The sequence below is a fragment of the Solanum pennellii genome, chromosome 8 (genome assembly GCF_001406875.1).
Source record: "Solanum pennellii chromosome 8, SPENNV200".
In the NCBI taxonomy this organism is placed as follows: Eukaryota; Viridiplantae; Streptophyta; class Magnoliopsida; order Solanales; family Solanaceae; genus Solanum; species Solanum pennellii.
In genome coordinates, this window is record NC_028644.1 from 62,825,408 (window position 1) to 62,844,307 (window position 18,900).

General features: G+C 34.7%; 1 protein-coding gene across 3 annotated transcripts in view; it reads right to left on the reverse strand.

Annotated features, from left to right (window-relative positions):
- Positions 1 to 14,489, reverse strand: part of LOC107028380 (TATA-binding protein-associated factor BTAF1) — a 31,590-nt gene extending 17,101 nt beyond the window's left edge. Inside the window, exons 1-14 of one of the 3 annotated variants that reach the window (XM_015229421.2) lie at positions 14,357 to 14,489; positions 13,914 to 14,113; positions 13,578 to 13,672; positions 11,256 to 11,470; positions 10,985 to 11,039; positions 10,517 to 10,598; positions 7,587 to 7,924; positions 5,798 to 5,906; positions 5,112 to 5,718; positions 4,230 to 4,362; positions 3,229 to 3,297; positions 2,216 to 2,427; positions 408 to 633; positions 43 to 213 (exon numbers count right to left, since the gene is read on the reverse strand). In XM_015229421.2, coding sequence (XP_015084907.1) covers positions 43 to 213; positions 408 to 633; positions 2,216 to 2,427; positions 3,229 to 3,297; positions 4,230 to 4,362; positions 5,112 to 5,718; positions 5,798 to 5,906; positions 7,587 to 7,924; positions 10,517 to 10,598; positions 10,985 to 11,039; positions 11,256 to 11,470; positions 13,578 to 13,672; positions 13,914 to 13,965 — 2,364 coding nt within the window. In that variant the 5' untranslated portion in view covers positions 13,966 to 14,113; positions 14,357 to 14,489. Of the gene's footprint in view, positions 1 to 42; positions 214 to 407; positions 634 to 2,215; positions 2,428 to 3,228; positions 3,298 to 4,229; positions 4,363 to 5,111; positions 5,719 to 5,797; positions 5,907 to 7,586; positions 7,945 to 10,516; positions 10,599 to 10,984; positions 11,040 to 11,255; positions 11,471 to 13,577; positions 13,673 to 13,913; positions 14,124 to 14,356 lie in introns of those variants that run through there. The other 2 variants (XM_015229422.2, XM_015229423.2) reach the window with 2 other exon arrangements.
- Positions 14,490 to 18,900: the final 4,411 nt, after the last annotated feature.

The following is an 18,900-nucleotide window of genomic DNA, read 5'->3' on the forward strand; positions in this document are numbered from 1 at the left end:
GATTTGAGGTTTAGTTGGGGAAAATATGTATAAATAACAAACCTGGAGAAGGATCCTCCAAACCCTGCCTGAGCACTGCACGATCTCCTCATTTGATTCAAGCAGCAAATTCTGAAAAACAATCCTGAGAGTATCACCCAAAATAAATGAAGGCCAGAAAGAGCTGGATGACTCAGCAATGCTCCTCTTATATTCGGCTTCAAGCAATCGCTCCTGTATAAGAAAACTCAAGATTCAGCTTTTTATCTTCTATACTTGAGCGAACTTGCACTGTATAAAACCAATTCATGCAAAGATAAATCCACCAAAACACAGACAGATAAGACCTTGCTACAGTGATATATACAACTAATAACAGTCCAATATGTTAATAGCAAATTAAAAAAGGATCAAATAAGGAAGATTACAAGAGTCCGGATAGCTGAATAACGGACTGAAGTGATACTATGTCTCATGAAAGGCCATAATCTTGGCGCCAATGTTGATAACATGTAAGGATTTTCTGAAGACCATGTCCCTTCCCCAAGGTCATCTTGGCGATCAATTTCATTGAGATCAAATTTCTTTTTCTCCCCAAAAGTTTTGGGAATCATTTGCTCTTGGGAGTAGATCTCTGCCAACAGATTCATCACACTGCAGTACCAAAGGCACAGAGAAGATTAAGATAAACTTTTGGGCACAATCTGGAAATTCAAATTTGTGCACAAATGAGATAGTGGGAAAGACACAGAAATGTTAATGACTAAAGATCCTGCCGCACAAGGCAGCTCATCATTAATCACCATCATAGTGTGTATGTGCAAAACTCCTCTAATGGGGTATATGTCTGATACTTTCAGCCCAATAATCCATAAATGATATCCAAGACCCCAAAAACCAGATATATACTGAGATTCTAGCAGCCAAAAACAGTTAGTGGTAAAAGATTGTTAAGAGATATTTATTGACACACCAAAATGAGATATTGTAACCGCTATAAAGTTCTTCAAAGTTAAGAAAAAGAATGACTTCACATTCTAAATCCTATTTAACTATGCAAAACTTCATAGCACAATTATCAACGAGAAATACACCTAGATTGTTCATCTCCTTTAGCAACTTGGGTCTATATAGGAATAGGCAGTTATAGAAATTGATTTTGTACTCCCCTTCATTTATATTTACTTGTCCCTTATCTAAAAAATAGATTTTCCTTTTCACTTGTCCATTTCAGCAAATCACGATAAATTTATTATTTTTTTCCAATATTAACCTTATCACTGACTAACTAAATGAAATACTAGTCAAACTTAGATTTCCAAATATAATTAAGACGGTTAATTTAGTAAAGGAAACGCTTGATAAATACTTTCTTGAGGGGAGTACTCAGTCAACATAGACCAAGTAGAAAAGGAACTAACAAAGTGGCAGAGTAAGTTTTCCAGCGAACCTCAGGAAAGAATCCGGCAAATCGAAACCATGTTCCTCCAGTAGTCTTGGTTAATCATGTTCTGTAATTTCATTTCTTTTTCAAGACATCTATTTACTTTTAATTGTCACGAGGTTAGAGTAATCAGTCAAAAATGGTGGTTTCCAAGCGAGAAAAAGGTGGAGATATGGAGGCACCTGGGTGAAATAAAGGAGAAAGAGAAAGAAGTGAAGTTTATAAGCTTCACGCATGAAACTTCAAGTGAAGCTCACACTATCAGCCAAGCCAGCAAAAAGTGTCTACTGGTTCACTTGGGCCATATTATAAATATTTAATAGGTACATGACCTACTTGAGGTGTTCAAGTTAAAAATCGTGCCAACTTCAGATATCTATCAAACGTTTTTGTTTTTGAAACTAGTAATGTTGTATTCCTCAGTATTAAGGACATGCAGGGGACCTCCAAAGAGACGCAAAGGAGCAAAAGTAATTACAAAGAGCCTAGAAGATCAACAATATGTGCTACTTCCTCTATACATTCCTCTTTACACCAAAATACAAGGATACAATACAATTCCATTTAACTTACAGTATGGAATAAAATCCATCCTCAAACATATCACATTCCTTACCTCCTTTTTGCATAGTAGCAATAATATTTTGACCAAACAATAACGTGAACAACTGATATGAGATATTGGCTAAACACTAGCAGAGAATAAACGCATGTGAGGAAAGAAATTCACCAAGGTGAAAAGGTTTGTAACTTTGAGTTGAAGGAACCTTGTTGTGAGAAGTAAAGACTTACCTGCTTGTAGATGGACTGAGATCATCCAAGTCAAGCAAAATATCCCAAAGCAACATGATTATAGAATGCAACAGCTGACCATTTAATGCAACAACAGACCCTGCAGTGGGTAATAAAGCATCTGCTGCAACAGCTCTCACGTCATCATCAGGATCTTCAAGCCCAGCTTTACATGCCGGGAGAACACAGCCAAGCAACTCAGGAAGCATTTCCTGTTGTCATTGGAGAGTCAAAGTACAGCAATAAAAAAAGTGTAGTTTGTAGAATGTACATGCAACATGAATACTATTGTGCAAGCAAAAGGAGTTGAACTGGAAACTTCTGTGTGTAACATACGAGACCACACCGCCAACTCTGCAGTACTAAACCCATTTATCAATGAACACTACTTGAACCCCTGATTGTAATTTACATATCCACCCCCTCAAAGGAAAACAAAGGAGATAAAAGATCACATTACAACATTCTAGAAATGCATATTATTATCAATCTAGGGAAAATACCAGACAAAACTATATCACGCATTTTTAGATCCAATTAATAGAAAGCAAAAGTTATGTGCTGGAGATTAAGTTAACTATTTTCTGATTGTCTTAAAAGGACATAGAAAACAGCATTATACATCCTTAGACAGCTATTATTCCTGTTAATAAAGATCATCAGAAGAACAGGAAAAAAATTATATTCATCCTAGGTATTTCATCGGCCGAGATAAGCTTAATTGCAGCTACAAATAACGACCAACTACCTTCAAGCTTGTGTTCCTCTACACACTCAAACACAAGATTTTCCCAGTAATCTTATTTTTCAGTTTGTAAGCAACCTTTCCTAGGTGACAGCTCAATAAAAAAAATCCAATAACTCAAAAACTCGAGCATGAACAACTTCACTACAGTCTACACACAGTTCAAAATCAAATTGCATATAAGTTGTAACAATCAGATTAAATTATTTAAGGCAAGAAGCAAGCGGAAAAAAGTAGTAAACAAACCATCCAATGAAAATAGATTTACCTGCCGCACGGCAACTAGGTATTTGATCCCCAAAAGACTCCCATGGCGAATCTCCCATTCCGGTCTACGCTGAAAATCCCAGAACAGCTAATTAAAACAGATGTCAAAACCTATTCTGGAAGGGACATATTGTCCGTCCCGAGTTGAATACCATTGTTGAACTTACAACACCGACGAAATTGAACTTATAAGTCTTAAACTGGTTAATACAGGAGAGACTTATATTAACCGAGATCTTTTAGCACACCCTCAAGCAAGCCAGGTTTTCTTTCTGCCAAGTACATCAAAAAAAAATACTTGTGTGGGTGGTAAATGGCAAAAAAGACTCAAAATACTTCTCTATGACGTTGATCTATGACTCCACAACATCTGTAATTAGACAAACCTCAAGGGAGGTATGTATATATTAACCTCAAAAAGTAAGGTCTAAAGCAAACTTAGCATATTAACGAAGATAAAATTGTGTGTTGTCTAATACTAGATGGACCATTGGCCACATGTTGTACACAAGTTTTTGGTTGATGAATAGAAAAGAGAGAAGTCGTCATTGTGCAAAAGAAAGACCAATAGTTTTATTTTAGTCCTCTCTTCACGCAATTCTGTCTTTACATTATTTGTTAGTAGAGACCATGACATTAAGTTTTGCATATCATATTGCTTCACTTACACTATCTGACAAGGCCTTAAGATTTTTGTTAGAAGGTAGTACAATAGGAGATGTGTTAAGCTATTCTTTTACCTGAGTTAAACACTTTTAGCATTCTAAGACACTGTGAATTGGATAAATGGAGAAAAGGGAGTAATACAAGATAAGGCTTAACAATGCTCATTAATTGGTTCAAATGAAAGTGAATTGTATGAAGTATAACAACCATACTACTCCATCTCGATTGGAGATTACTAACTAGAGGGAGAGGAGAGTATAAACTTGCAATGGAAGTTAAAAATCTTAAAAGCCATGCTTACTGAACCACAAAAGGCTGAGCTTGCCTCATATTTACCTGCATCTGTAGCAAGATATTCAGTGTCTCATGAACTAGAGTAGGATGCATGTACTTAAGCACAGCACCCAAAGCTTGTGCACAAGTCTCACGAACAGGAGCCACAACTTGATCCGATACATAGTCTCCAAAACTGTCAATGACAGAAATAACAAAAAATTGGGGGATAGGGTGGGATATATCAGTAATCTACAAAAAACAACTATTCATGTCGAGAATTATGGAATCAACGGATTAAAGGCCAGAAGTAATACAACAAAGTTCAATTCCAAAACTGTCAATGGCGAAAAGAGCAAAATGGGTGGTTAGTAACCCAAAAAATAAATAACCCTTCACGTCAGGAATTACGGAATCAAGCAGGGGCAACCAGTAATAAAACAAAACTGAGATACAGCTAAAGAAATATCTAGGGAAAGGCAGAAAAAGAAGATAAAAAAGAGTGCATATATTTGAAAATGGAAAGCACACTGCTATAAGCCTCAAAAATTTGGGCCAGAAAGAGTACAATGGTGCAATCTTTATGCAGCTTAGTTCCTATTTGTTATTCCAAATCATTTCTCAATATCCTATAGATTAATAAAATGCTGTCTTCCTCATTCTTTTTCTATTGGAGTACTCCCTCCGTCCCATTTTATATGAGTTAGTTTGACTCGTCACGGAGTTTAAGAAAGAAAGGAAGACTTTTGAAACTCATAGTGTAAAATAAGTGATAGAAGTTTGTGTGGAAATAAATCATTTCATTAAGGATAAAATGGGCATTTTAAAATTAAATTGTTACAGAGGGAGTATTCATCTTTCTTTTTATTTTAAATTATTTTGGATGGGGGAATTGAGAACAAAGCTATACTCAAAGATATCAAACCAAGGGAGGAGAAACCATACCGTTCCAATGATAAGACACATAAGAAACGAATAGCACAATCCTGAAGAAATTCACAATTCTTGAGCCAAGAATGCCTAGCCAATCTAACCAAGTTCATCAGCTCACAATTCTCGGGAAGGTTTTCTAGAACTCCCATCTTTTCCATTATAGTCTTATCCACGCCAACTTGTTTCTCATCTGACATATCATTACCCAGGATTCCACCACTAAGATGAGATTGAGTCTCCAACTTAACAGAACCACTGCTAACTTCACCATTTGTCTGTTCAACGGCCAAACTCAATCCAACATCTTCCACTTTTACACTAACACCACCAGGATCACCATCCGTGCTAGTACAGACCATGGTATCCATCGGCAAGAAAGCTGCATCTTCAGGTTCAACCTTCAGTTTCTTGGAAACTGACTCTAACTCATCAGGTGGAACTTGCATATTAAGATCAATTGGTCTCTCCCTTTTGACAGTATTCTCGTTTACCCTCTCTTTTATTTTAATATTTAATGCACTATCACATGACAAGTCTGGAATGATAACTCCTGCATTAGCCCCTTGATGAGTTAAGATCTCTCTCATAGCCATGACACTGCCATGACGAACCTCCCATACTGAAGAAATCAGAAACAAATATCTCAGAAGAAAACCATGAAATGAATTAAGCACAACAGGATGATGGAAGTTTCTTACGAGGATCAAACATATCAAGGATGAGTTGCTCAACAAAACTCTGAAATGGCCAAATCTTATCTCCATCATACTCTAGACCATCTTCATCAGAGATGTTTTCACCAAGTAGCTGCAGAAAATATATTTCAAGACTTATATTTGAGGCTAATCATATAGCGAAAAATTAATAACTACTTGAGGACATGCTTTTTGAATGCAGAACTGCGTGAAATGACATATGCAAAGTTATTGAGAATACTGAACCGGAAATCAAGTGGAGATGATTACCATTTTCATGAATAAAAGTTTTAGAAAAGAATAAGAAGTTTGAAATTGCAGCATAGTTGATTAATTGATTGAAGAAAATATCTTATCAGATCAAAAGGATGATTCGGATTGATCTTCAAGGGCCAATTAGAATTTTAGACAACGGGTGCAAGATCTTGCATACAGGATCTTAACAGTAAATTAACCAACAACCAACTAATTCACCCGCAAGCTCTAATATCAAATATATAGGGCAGTTGTAAAGTTTAATGTAACTGGCCATATCTTCAATTCTATAGAAACAGTTCAAAGTAACCTACTTCTACAGTTTCAAAACTCTCCTTAAAATTTCCGAGAATAAGAAATTGTTCAAAATTACCAGTTGTGTCATATTTTGCATACGTGATCTCAAGTTCTCAACTGTAACTAATAGATTTATATTTTCTCGTAGATTTGTAATTACAAGTTATGATTCCTGCATGTAAAGTAAATATAAATCTACACATCAACAACATCCTCTAGATATGATGCCAGTCCAATTCTGAACAAGTTTATGGCCAGTTTGTCACTTGGGTTTACGGCAGGAATTACAGAGCCTAAAACAGACATCCAGATATTAAGAACTGTGTTCCTTTTACAACAGCATTACAAAGCCTGAGTAAGACATCAGGATAAAGAAAAGAGCAGCCTACGTATCTACAAAGGTGACACCTGAACTCTGCCAAAAACACACAGACAATTATCTAAGAACAGCCTGCAATCCTAAACTTGGTCTTGAAGAAACCGCTCACAGAAAGATTGCAAGTTGCACTTCCATACGAATTCAGTAGCAATGAACATCAAAATGTAAAAGAAACACGGCACCAAACAGATAAACTTACTAGAACCAAGGGAAAGCAACTACGGATAACTAATAGATGGCTAACTCAAATTAGATATAGTTATCGTGCCAAGACAAGATTTAGGTATAATCCTGGATAGAGACCTCAAGACCTTGATTTATCCCAGATTACTAAGTGGGCCTAGGTTTAATAGCAATTGCACAAAGAAGGCCCAGGGATTTAAGAGTTCCAAGCTAACAAACATATAACCCGAAAACAAATACCCATTGTACAATGCCCATATAAGATTCACCGTTCAAGACTTTACTAAGTAACATCTATCCACAAACGAAATAACCAAAAAAAAAAGAACTAAAATGCATCCATAAAAATTATACAATCATCTACCATAAAATTAGGATATCCAATATCCTGTAAACTCTAAAAGTTAATGAACAAAGAAAAGGATCATTGAATGTAGAGAAATTTTTCACTCCATTACATGCGTAGTCCTTTACCATGTTTGATATGACAGGTGAGCAAGTAAATATGAATTTTAAATCTCAAAATACAAAGAAAACAAAGAAAAACAGATCACAGCAGAACCCAAAAACATGGTGATACCAGAAGAGAGCAACTTTCAGCACATGAGTGAAAACACATATGCATATCAATGTGTGTGAATTATTTATGTGTACAGCACAGTTAGAAAATCTAGTAACCTTATTAGAGCTCGACATGTCAGGACACATGCCCCTAGGAGATGTTATATCTTGTGCTTGTGGAGCTTCTGTATCTCCATCCTTATTCCATCCTTTTGTTTGGTCCTTTGAGCTTATTTTTGCTTTCCGCTTCAAAAGATTTAGTTCTCGTGCACTTGGCCTCCGAGATCTGACACTTGGTACCATATTTGCAACATAATGCCGGATATTGCCAACGGGTCTAGATGAATAATATTGAGCAGCAACACCATTTCCTGGAGAATTAGCTCTCTGCATGATCAGGTCCTCATCCCTTATCATTTCATTGACATCCATGAACTGTTCACACACATCTAATCCTGATTACGAGAATGACTACCTGTTAGTTTACAAATAATTTATTTGTTTAGCCACATGAGAGAGAATAAGGAAGCACACCGCTACATCAACTAGCAAAGACGAGAGAGCCAACGTCAAGATTTTTCATACGAGGAAAAAATAGTTAACACCTAAAAACTGATTACAATTAACTCAATCAAGAATAATGAACAAAAGCGAGAGAAAGTTGAAATAGAAATAGCAAACATGTTCCCTAAAAAACTTATTTCCACTAGCAACTTCTAATTAGTTGGACTTAGTAGAACAGTGGAGCATTCTTCTAACTTACAGCATCTACAGTTAAATATGCTGACATGCACTTAGACAGAGCAGATCCCACAGCCCAGCAGTACCAATAACTGAACCAGTAAATGTCGAGGCTACTACACACTGCTATATCAGCCCATCTACTGATATATAGAAACAAGAGTTAAGCTCGGTGTGAACAATTTGACCTAAATGATCCAAGAACTATCATCATCCAGGGTAGGGTGGTTATGTCACTTAAAGTAGGGAAACTAGTAAATAAACTCAGAAGAGTTTTGCTTCTTACTCCCACATGCAGGTGGACGGGTGAGTAACTGAGATTAAATCTATGAAGTACGTCGCAATAATCTCACATACCTAGCACAGTTTCTTCCTCCCATAGCTGCCTCGCATCTAATCACACGACATATCTTCAAGTTTTGCTTTCTACAGATCATAACTATCATGGACCACCCAATAAGAAACACTTTTTAGTGATTTTTACGTGATTTACATGGTAATCACAGATACAAATATAGAGAACTGCAATAAGTTCTAGAAATTGTTATTGAATTGGTTGAATCAAATAAATGACAGCAAAAACTCCATTTGTTTCTTCTGCAAGTGGAAATTCAACGATACCGGCAGGGAATGCCTACCTAAGAAATTTCTGATTTACTCCTTCCAATCCCCAACCCAAAGAAAAGAACATAATACAACACTAGGTGCAGAAACTAGTGTTATCAAAGGCGCGCTTAAGCCCTGAAGCGAGGCTAAAAAAGTGTTGAGCGCTTCGCCTAGATTCATGTGCGCTTTAGTGTCGTCATCAAGGTTCTAAGGCAAACTTTTCCTTGCCAATGAGTCTTTTGAAAGAAGTGACGCTAAACAATTGATATTTCACTTATCATAATTTTTTTCAATTTCTTTGGTTATATATTTGTCATTCATGTTTATAATTATTACCCTTGGACTAAATATATATTTCTATTTTTTTTCTCCCTTTGCGCCTGTTTCATCAAAGCCCACGCTTTATTTGTGTTTTGCGCTTAAAGCCCCCACGGACCATAGAGCCTTTTTGCGCTTTTCACTTTTGATAACACTGGCAGAAACCACATTATGGTTAATATACTCCGAGAGAGTTTGGAAGAAAAAGTTTCTAAAACACAAAGGAGGCAAACAATGGAAAAGGTTACTTTCTTGCATAGCTGACATCTTGTACAATGACAATCAGATATCCTTGATAGTGTCTAAGAACATGCTCAAGTTCTGCCCAACACTCATTTTAGGTTTATCCAAAAATTATCTCTAATTTTCTACAAGAGAGCCCAATTCTCCACAAAATTGAGTACTCCTTTATATTTACTTGTCAACAGAATACTTCTAAAATCTACTGTTGCACCCACTTTGACTCGAACCGTGTAAGACTTGAACTCTTATCTTATTAACACTATGCAAACAATGAGCCCCTTACATAAGAAAGAAGGTGGGAGAACACATTGCACACATGTAATCTACAACATAGCATAGGAAACTATATAAACAATCCTCATTAGAATTATTCTACGTGCACTGTAATTCTCGCTCTTTTTAATGGTGCCAGGCCACCTCTTCATTCATCTGCTTTCTTTTTCTTGTTCTTTGATAACTGAAAAAATCCCGATGGCCAATGATGCACGGTTTAAACTCGGTAGATAATGGACATCTAACTTTCTCCAATTAAATACCAGGCTTTTGTCTGCAGCAGGGTTCGAACCCATGACGAGTGAGCATTTAACCTGCACACCATATGTTGCTCTCCTGCCACTAGAAAAAAGTCCCAGATGCCTTTCATCCATCTAGGTTTCAAGCTTCCTCCTCCCTACCTATCTTTTGCAACACATCTTCAATCTCCTCTCTTAAATACTACTCACTTGACGTGGGGCGTTAAAGAACGACAAAAGTCCCACATAGGTGGTTAATGAGATGGGTGGACTCCTTATAAGGCTTGGGCAATCCTCCTCCCTTTGAGCTAGCTTCAAAGGTGTGAGTTAGGCCTAAGACCTAATTTCACACAAACCAAGTAAGATTTTCTAAACGGCAGATCTAATTAAAGCTTCTCTAGAAACAACACTTTGTACCATTTGACAACACTACCCTACCCACCACCCTGCAAAGTTTTCTGGCTCGTTTATACAGCCAACGAATTTTAGTAGTTACAATACCACTAACACACAAGCAGAACCTCAACCAGAAATCTTTCTGATTAGTTATAAAGTAGTTTTAGTGGCATTAAAATCATTAGCTATCAACAAAATAGGCCAGCTAGACAGTAATTGATGTGAGCTCACCCAATCGACGTCGCAGGTTTTGTTTCTGGCGGGCCAACCGCTCCCTTGAATTCTTGCTATTGTCCGTAGGAATATCATACTCCTGAATAAAGACAATATAAAGCATTGAATAATACATGTATATTACTTACAAAAAACGACAAACAAACAAAAAAAATTAAAATGGCAAAAATAAATCACTAGATTAAATAGAACAGGGCACACATGCTGGAATTCAGAACGTTGACTGTCTATTTGTGCATCTGTCTTCAGCGAAATGCTAATATTATGTTGGATCATTAAAAGATGACTTTCTACCTCGCAATGCACTAAGAATGTAGCATCACGAACTCCAAGAATTAGCAGTCATTGAATCCAAGAAGAATCTCAAATAAGTATAAAGCAACACTTATCAAACAGCTTTTCCTAATGCATTCACACTAAGGAAGCATCAGAGGGTTTAAAAGGTCAAAAGGAAAACTAAAGTACCTGTCCTGCGGATGCCAATAGAGCCCCAAACTCAAGTACTTTGTTCAAGTCAAAACTGCAGGAATAATATACAAAACTCAGTGACCTAACAATGCAATAATACTATACCTTCTCAGCCTATAGGCTATGATCAAGTGTGGTAACAATCAATACCAGTGAACTACTTAAAAAGAGCAATTGACTATTACATCTAAGCAGCAAATAGATTCAAAAGGAAGAACCACACAGTATATGATATCGTATCAAGAAAGATGAATACAGAATGTGCAACCTTCTGAAAGAGGTCCCTCCTATTTTAGGATAACAATTAGGCCAAGCTACCAATTCTTCAACATTGCCTGAGATTCCTTCTTCAGACATTTTCACCTCTACAGATGAACAGTGTTCAGCCAGAGTCGTATGTTTAACATTCTCAGCAATTGATCCAATAGCATGAGCAGCAGCAACTCTAGTGTCCCACTTTTTACTCCTAAGATATTGTGAAACCTACATTCAGAAGGAAACAGTGGCCACTCAATGTTATTCAAGAAGAATCTTCCATCCAATATCAAGAGCAATTTTTTCCTTAGCAAATAGAATAATCTAAGAAGACAAGAGAAAAAATATATCCAATCTTCTGTATCAATAAACAACAGTTCACCCATCCAGATAAATGAAAAGTTCTGCAAAGGAAGTAGCTCGGAATGTACAGGCCAAAATTAGGGCACAACACACTTGACAACAAAGAAGATACACTAAAATCAATTTGTATCAAAACCCCTAATTGATGATTGGCTCTAGTTACACGAGTAAAAGCCAATTTTGGCCCCAAGATACCATGTTTAGTCTCCAAGTCTTTTTTCTTTGGTTTTATAAAGGAATTAAAAAGGTGGTTTAATACAGGAATTAAAAAGTTGTGAGTTGATTGTTTCGTGGATCGTTTGCCAATACGGTTATTCCTCCTCTCTCTTGCAATCTTCATTTCCCTCCCTCTCCTATTAATATTCTATTTTTTCATTTTGTAACACTTCTCCGGCTTCCCTACACTCTTCTCTCTCAGTCTTCTTCCTCCTATTCTATTATTACAATTGTTGTTCTTTTTTTACAGTTGTTCTACTGAAGAATGAGCAACCCAACAACCCACTGTTAAGCAATAACCATCTCGCAAACCCTCCACTGCTTTCTTGGAAAATAATTTCTTCGATATTTCCAAATTTTATCCAGCTATCCATAGTTCCTACTGTGTTTTCATCCTTTTGAAAGAACTGAGCAGTAAGCTCAAGCAGAATAGCATTTGATAAAGGAGGCAAGAGGAAAAAAGAAGAGAAATATCATTTCTATTACATAACCGGCCATTAAAGCATCTATTAATGGTTTTAGGGTTTGTCTTGTTTTTTATCTTCATTGAGTATTGCTCTCGGGTCAAGTTTAATTTGCTATAATTTTCAGTTTCCAACGTTGTATACAAATTTAAAAAAAAAATTGTCAACATTAATTATGCAGAAATTACTAACTAGGTACTTTCTTAATGTTTTCTAATATATTTAAGGTTAGAATTGTTTGGGTAGGAAGCAAAAATATTTTGTGTTTTGAAATAATTTCCCCAACAGGTGTAGGAGAGCTCTTTATGTCCAAGATTCAATATAGTTACAATACTAGAATCATCTATTCTATCAAGGTGGCTTCTTTAGAACTCGTGCAACCTCACATTAGTTGGTTATACCTAGGGCACTCTAGGTGAAATTCAAACACCGTCTCCTTTCTTAAATACTACTCAATTGCTGCAGTACAGAGCTCAACTTAATTCATCTATGCTTTAGTGATATGAATTGTCACCTATCCACCGGATATCCTACAACCCTTAACGACCAAGTGCTTTTTTAAAGATTTCACTTCAGCAAATTGTATAAATTAAGCAATCAGATGGTTATCGTCCCACAATTCGTAGCACTGGATTCCACATTTTGGATCTAAAGATCTCCTTTCTTATTCTAAAACAACTTTTACTGCTTTCTTTAGTAGGTTCAGCTTTCTATTGTGTCAAGTTTCATGTATAAACAGTTCAATATCCAAGATCTGCTACAAAAAACAAGTGACCCAAAAGGCTAAAACATCCATCTGCAGACTGCAGTAATGGATGATGACTAACATCATATTCAGAACCACACAAATCTTCTCTCTTACATCGCCTAGTGGATATACAACATCAACTAATACAGAAGCACTTTTAAGCCTTTTAAGTGGGTTTTATGCTCATTTGTCCATCAAAGTCGTAATATTTGGAAAAGCAGGCTGCAATTTGACCAGCAAAGTACTCATTTAATTAACCACTCCTATCACTATGAGATGTTCTGTAAAATTACTTCCTTAAAAAACAAATTTGCTGAAATTAGTTCCCACACTTGCAGAAAAAATTTCAAAGGTAAAACTTTCATAGATTTAATGCACATAACTCAGGAAAAATAAGGATTTTCTTTTTCGAAACTTCTATCTTCAAATAGATAAATGTTACCACTTCCCACTCCAACACACATAACCAGTGTATAGCCGCAACACAGAGAAAAAAAATGCGAACTTTGATATAACTAGAGAAGAACTGCACAGAAAGACATACCTTACTCAACAAAGAGTTTAGGTCCTGAGGATGTGATTTGGCTATTTCACCAATCTGCCTAGCTGCTGTCAATCTTGTTGCTTGAGTTGAACCAGCTTAGTTTTAGTTAAAGTAAGCATCAACTCACCAACATGACTAAAAGCAAGAACACAAAACTACAAGCAGAAAGAATAGGCTGCACTGGGCTAGTTCAATTTTTCTTAGCAAGTTTTTACAGCATTGGAGGCACAAAATATGCATACAGGCTAAAAATAAATGCCAGCAAACGAAAAGCCTAATTTAAGAGGTCAAAGCCAGTATATATTGTGAAGCATGGTAACAAAAAACAAAGGATACTGTCCAATAAAGTAAGTAGGCGATTAAGCCGCGACGATTGCTGCTGAGCCATACTTCCCCTGTTATGCCCTACTCTTCTTCAACGTCAGTTCTCAATTTTAATAAGACTGTCAGCCACCATCACCACACATCGTTCCCTGTCAATTCTCAGATTCCCTTCACACAATTGCATGTGTCACTCATGCAACGATCTTACTCTCCTACAAACACCTTTAACATCATTAATTCACGATTCAATTCTCCATATACTCGCAACAACATCAAAACACCACCAAATCAAAAAAAAGATCAAATCTTTCACACACATTCGTGAGATGAACATGCAAAATCAAATTACGAGGTTCATTTAACAGAAAATTTGATACATATAGAAATTGAAGAATGCTACTGATCCAATTTTTCGTATATAAAAAAATTAATGCAGCATACATAGAGAAATGTACCTGAAAAAGGATCTTCTACAGTGAACTCTTCGTTGCTGCTGCTGATTCTTCTTCTTCTTCTTCTTGTGGATTAGGTTATGGCAGAAGTGAGAAGAACGAGGGTTTCGATTTATGATAACAGAGGGGAAGACAAAGGCATCTCTTTCTTTTTATAAAAGAAAAAGAAAAAAATAAAGAAATTTTCTGCGATTCTGATGTTTTGACCCGACCCGTATTCGTGATCTACTACCAAATTCCCGAATTTCAAGATGGATCTGCACACAGTGTGGATCTTTAGGCCCAGTGGACTTAGGTAACTGGACCGAACAGTGATCTTGTTCATTTTAGGGAAATTGTATATAATAGCAAACTAATAACCTAAATTAAATGGAATAGCTAGGGTTTGATTTAATTGTGCTCCATAGCAAACATTAGCTAAAATTTGCCAGCGTCTCTCTCCCAAAAATCTCGCTCGCCACTCTCCATTCTCGCTCGCCTCTCTCGCTTTATACACAGAAGTGTATAATTCTATTTCTGTTTTGTATAAAGCGAGAAAAACATATATCTTCTTGCTATACACTTATAATTATGCAATATACATACATTTTAATTCGATTCAACTGTATGCAAAATAAATTATACAATTGCAGCGAAATAGGCCAGCGAATTATACAATTTAGGCCAGCGAACTATACAATTTAGGCCAACGAATTATACAATTGTATATGTATAGCAAATTATACAGTTTTATGTTTGCTATGAAGCGCAATTATGCAAAGTTTGCTATAGCATACAAATATGAATTTTTTGTTTGCTATATGTGAAAGTTGCCCTTCATTTTATTGCACATTACTATGCTATCTAGCCCAGTAAGAGTCAAACTAATTTTATCCTGATATAATTTTAGAATAACTTTCAAAAATGAATGTAGTTTCAACTTAATTAGAATTTATAGTTATAATTTGATTAACTAAGTTTCATAGTTATATATATGTTAGAAGGAAGACAGATGTGAGCAAAATGAATAAGGGAGGAGAGAGGCGAGCGAAATTGGAAAAGGTAGAGGAGAGACGCGAGATTTGGGAGGAAAGTTGTACCACCAAGTATAATTGATTGGTATCGACAAATACAGTTGTATGAAGTTGTATTGAAAATACAAATACAATATATATATATATATATATATATATATATATATTATAATCACTTTGTATCAAGTATACCAGTAAATATAATTGTACTAAGTTTATACATTTGATGATGTATTGTATACTCTTCTATAATACAATTGATACAATATTGTATATCTTCTTGTTCAGGCATATTGAGAGTTCGGATATGAATCAAAGAAGAGAAAAGAAAGAAGAAAGGTCTTATCGACTTTCTTTTATTTACATATAAAATGTCCCCAATTTATATTAGGCAAGATATAGAGAGGGAATAGAGAAAAAGTGTGAGATGAGAGTAATGGAGGAGAGAGGTAAGCAAGACATGGAAAGAGAAGAGGGAGAGATGCGAGTAAGAGTCTGAGAGAGAAAAGATTTCTCACGAAATCTTCGATATGTTATTCATTTCTTTTAGATAATAGTTGTGTATAATAATATAGGCTTAAGACATCAACAACCACTCAAAATTGTCCATATGCTTTACTTGTACACTTTAACTAGAAGTTGTACCTATTGAACACTTAAGTTATACAAAATAAGTACCTACTGAACATCTTTTTTGACATGTCATGAAAAGTGCATTACAGAAATATTCAGCATGTGAACTAACATTTTAGCTATTTTTTTTTATCTTTCTTCTTCTTTCTTATACGATCATACCTTCTTCCAACGCCATCACCATCGTCGCCACCAACGTTTTCTCCGCGCCCAGCTTCGTCATCACTATCAACATCCACCCTCTATTTTTCTCTTGTCTCCAGCCACTTCACCGTCTCCCTCACCACTATCATATTCATTTGAAAAGTGTCTCTATACTTTTCAAAAATTAAAAAAATATTTTTTAAATTGAATTTTCTTCGGTACCCAAACAAAAATAAGATAAAAAGAAAGAAAATGGAGACGAGTTCAGCTACAAAACAAATAATTTTAAAATCCCTTTTTTAAAATGAGTAATTTTTTTTTTGTTGAGAAAACTAATTTTATCATTAATCATTGAAGAGAAAAAGAATAAAAATGAAGAAATTGAAGAAGGGTTTGATTTCAAACAATTAATTTCATAACTTAATAAGTTAAAGTTAGGAAATCTCTTCACAAATAGTTCAATTTCACTATTAATGGTTGAATTTTCTTCGATCATTAGTTTGCTATTTCATTTTTATTCAAAACACATATTTGTATTTAATTTGGCTGAATTAAGAGTAGCGACGAATTGACAATTGACAGTGACAGTGGGTGGATGAAAGTAGTTTGAGTATATAAGGTTGCAGGGTCAACGATGGGCGAACATGCCCTTTTCTCTCTTTCTTTTCTTTATAATTTTTTAATTATTATTTTAACTCAAAAATATCGCATATGCATTATTAATTTATCAATTTATCACGTCATCGTGAGTGTGTTGCATATATTTTTATATTACTACATGGACGTCACAAAGATGTTCAAATTTGAGTTGATAAAAGTGTTCAATAGATATAAGGTTAGATTGAGGTGTCCAAGTGAATCATGCGGACAATTTTGAATGATCCGTAATATGCAGTAGTATATTTTATTTTGTAAGTTTTCCTTAAATTTATTATTTGCTTGAGAGCTTATTTGGGTTAGGCAATTATACATAGGGCAACTTACATATCTAGTAGCTCGGTCAAACTAATTACATTCGCTAGTCAAATATATTTTTAAATGTATATTATTTATCAAAATAAATATTTTACATATATCATCAACAATATGCAAAACAAAACATGCACTGACTATTAGTTTGGTAAATTGCTCGTACAGTGTAATTTTTTCTAATAATATTTGATAAATTTTAAGCGTTGAAAAGCATTTTTAACTGTTGAAACTAATTCATAAGTAAATAGTTATGTATTTGTATTTGAATAAACATATTGAAACTTAAAATTAATTGCTAGTTTGTTTAATAAGAAAAATGGATAAGTTGCTTTTGTTATGATGACTAAAGTAGCCTTTAAATTTCTATATTAAAATACATGAATATTTTGATTAAGAAAATGAGAACTGGTGTATACAAAGCAAAGATGAAGTTCATAATTTAAATTTATGGGAACAGGTATTTTTAAAGAATTAAAAATAATGTTAAGAAACTTATGATGATCAACTTAGGGCTCATTTGTTACTTCGTACTTAATGAAAGTCCAAATTTAAATTATTCAGATTGAAGTTGATTACGTGTGTTTGCTTTTCTTTAAATTCTTTCACGTAATGCCTTTCAAGAGATATAATATGATCAGATCCAAAAGGCACCCGTGCTCTTCTAAAAAAACTCTTTTGCAAGGATTGGAGAAAGTTACAACGCCAAATAAATAGCTTTTTGATGGAGTGGTCAACAAAGTTCTTCTCGGAGATAGACTTGAAATGACGAAGTGCTTTCCAATGTTTTCGTGGATCATATACGTTCAACGAGGTCTACGTCATCCTACATTCGAGAAGTACGCTACTAAAGACTCTAAACTGCACTCACAAGATCAATTAATAAAAAATACATTTTTTATTTGTTTGGATTCCAGTTAATTTTCAACGCTACAAGTTTTTTTTGCGAGCAATTATATTAATATAATATTTAATTGTTATATTATTTTATTTTGTTTGACGATATTGGTTGAACTGTTGTTGTTGTATTGGTAAAATTTAATATATAATAATTCTCAATTCATTATATTCAAAAGTTTTTAAAAAATCATAATTATTCAGTGTTGAAATTATCGACAATTGCTATCACACTATCTAACACTATCATCGTTATAATTATATCCACTATTACTTCACCAAATATCAAGCCTTACTTCTATCACAACTAATCTTCACTATAAACCACCTCACCATCACAACTAGCATTATCGTCACCTATTATCAAGTACCATCAACCACCACATATTCTTCAATCGCCACCGCCGCCACCACTTCAAATCATATCCACTACCACAAAACGTACACGAATTATTAGTTTGTAATTGCTCAAATATTTATTTTATTTTATTGTATTTACATATTTCTAATATTTAATTGTTATTTCATTTCAATTACATATTTATTATGTAAAAAAAAAAAATTATGCACATTCAGATGTTGAAAAACAAAAAATCTTAATCAATTATTCAGTATTCACATCTAGAGACAACATCTTAATTATTCACTGTTCAGATCTATAGACAACATCTTAATAATTCACATGTCTACACCATCCAAATTGACAACCACAACTATCACACTAATCGTCATTTTTGCTACTCGCTATATAATTTTTAAAAAAAAAAAGTTTGTTAATACTTTCATTCCGAATTCATAATTTTCTATTTTAACTTTTTTTTATTAAAATTCATCACTTTAAATATATAGTTTAAAATTACTTATTATTATTTTTTAATTATTTTCTAATGT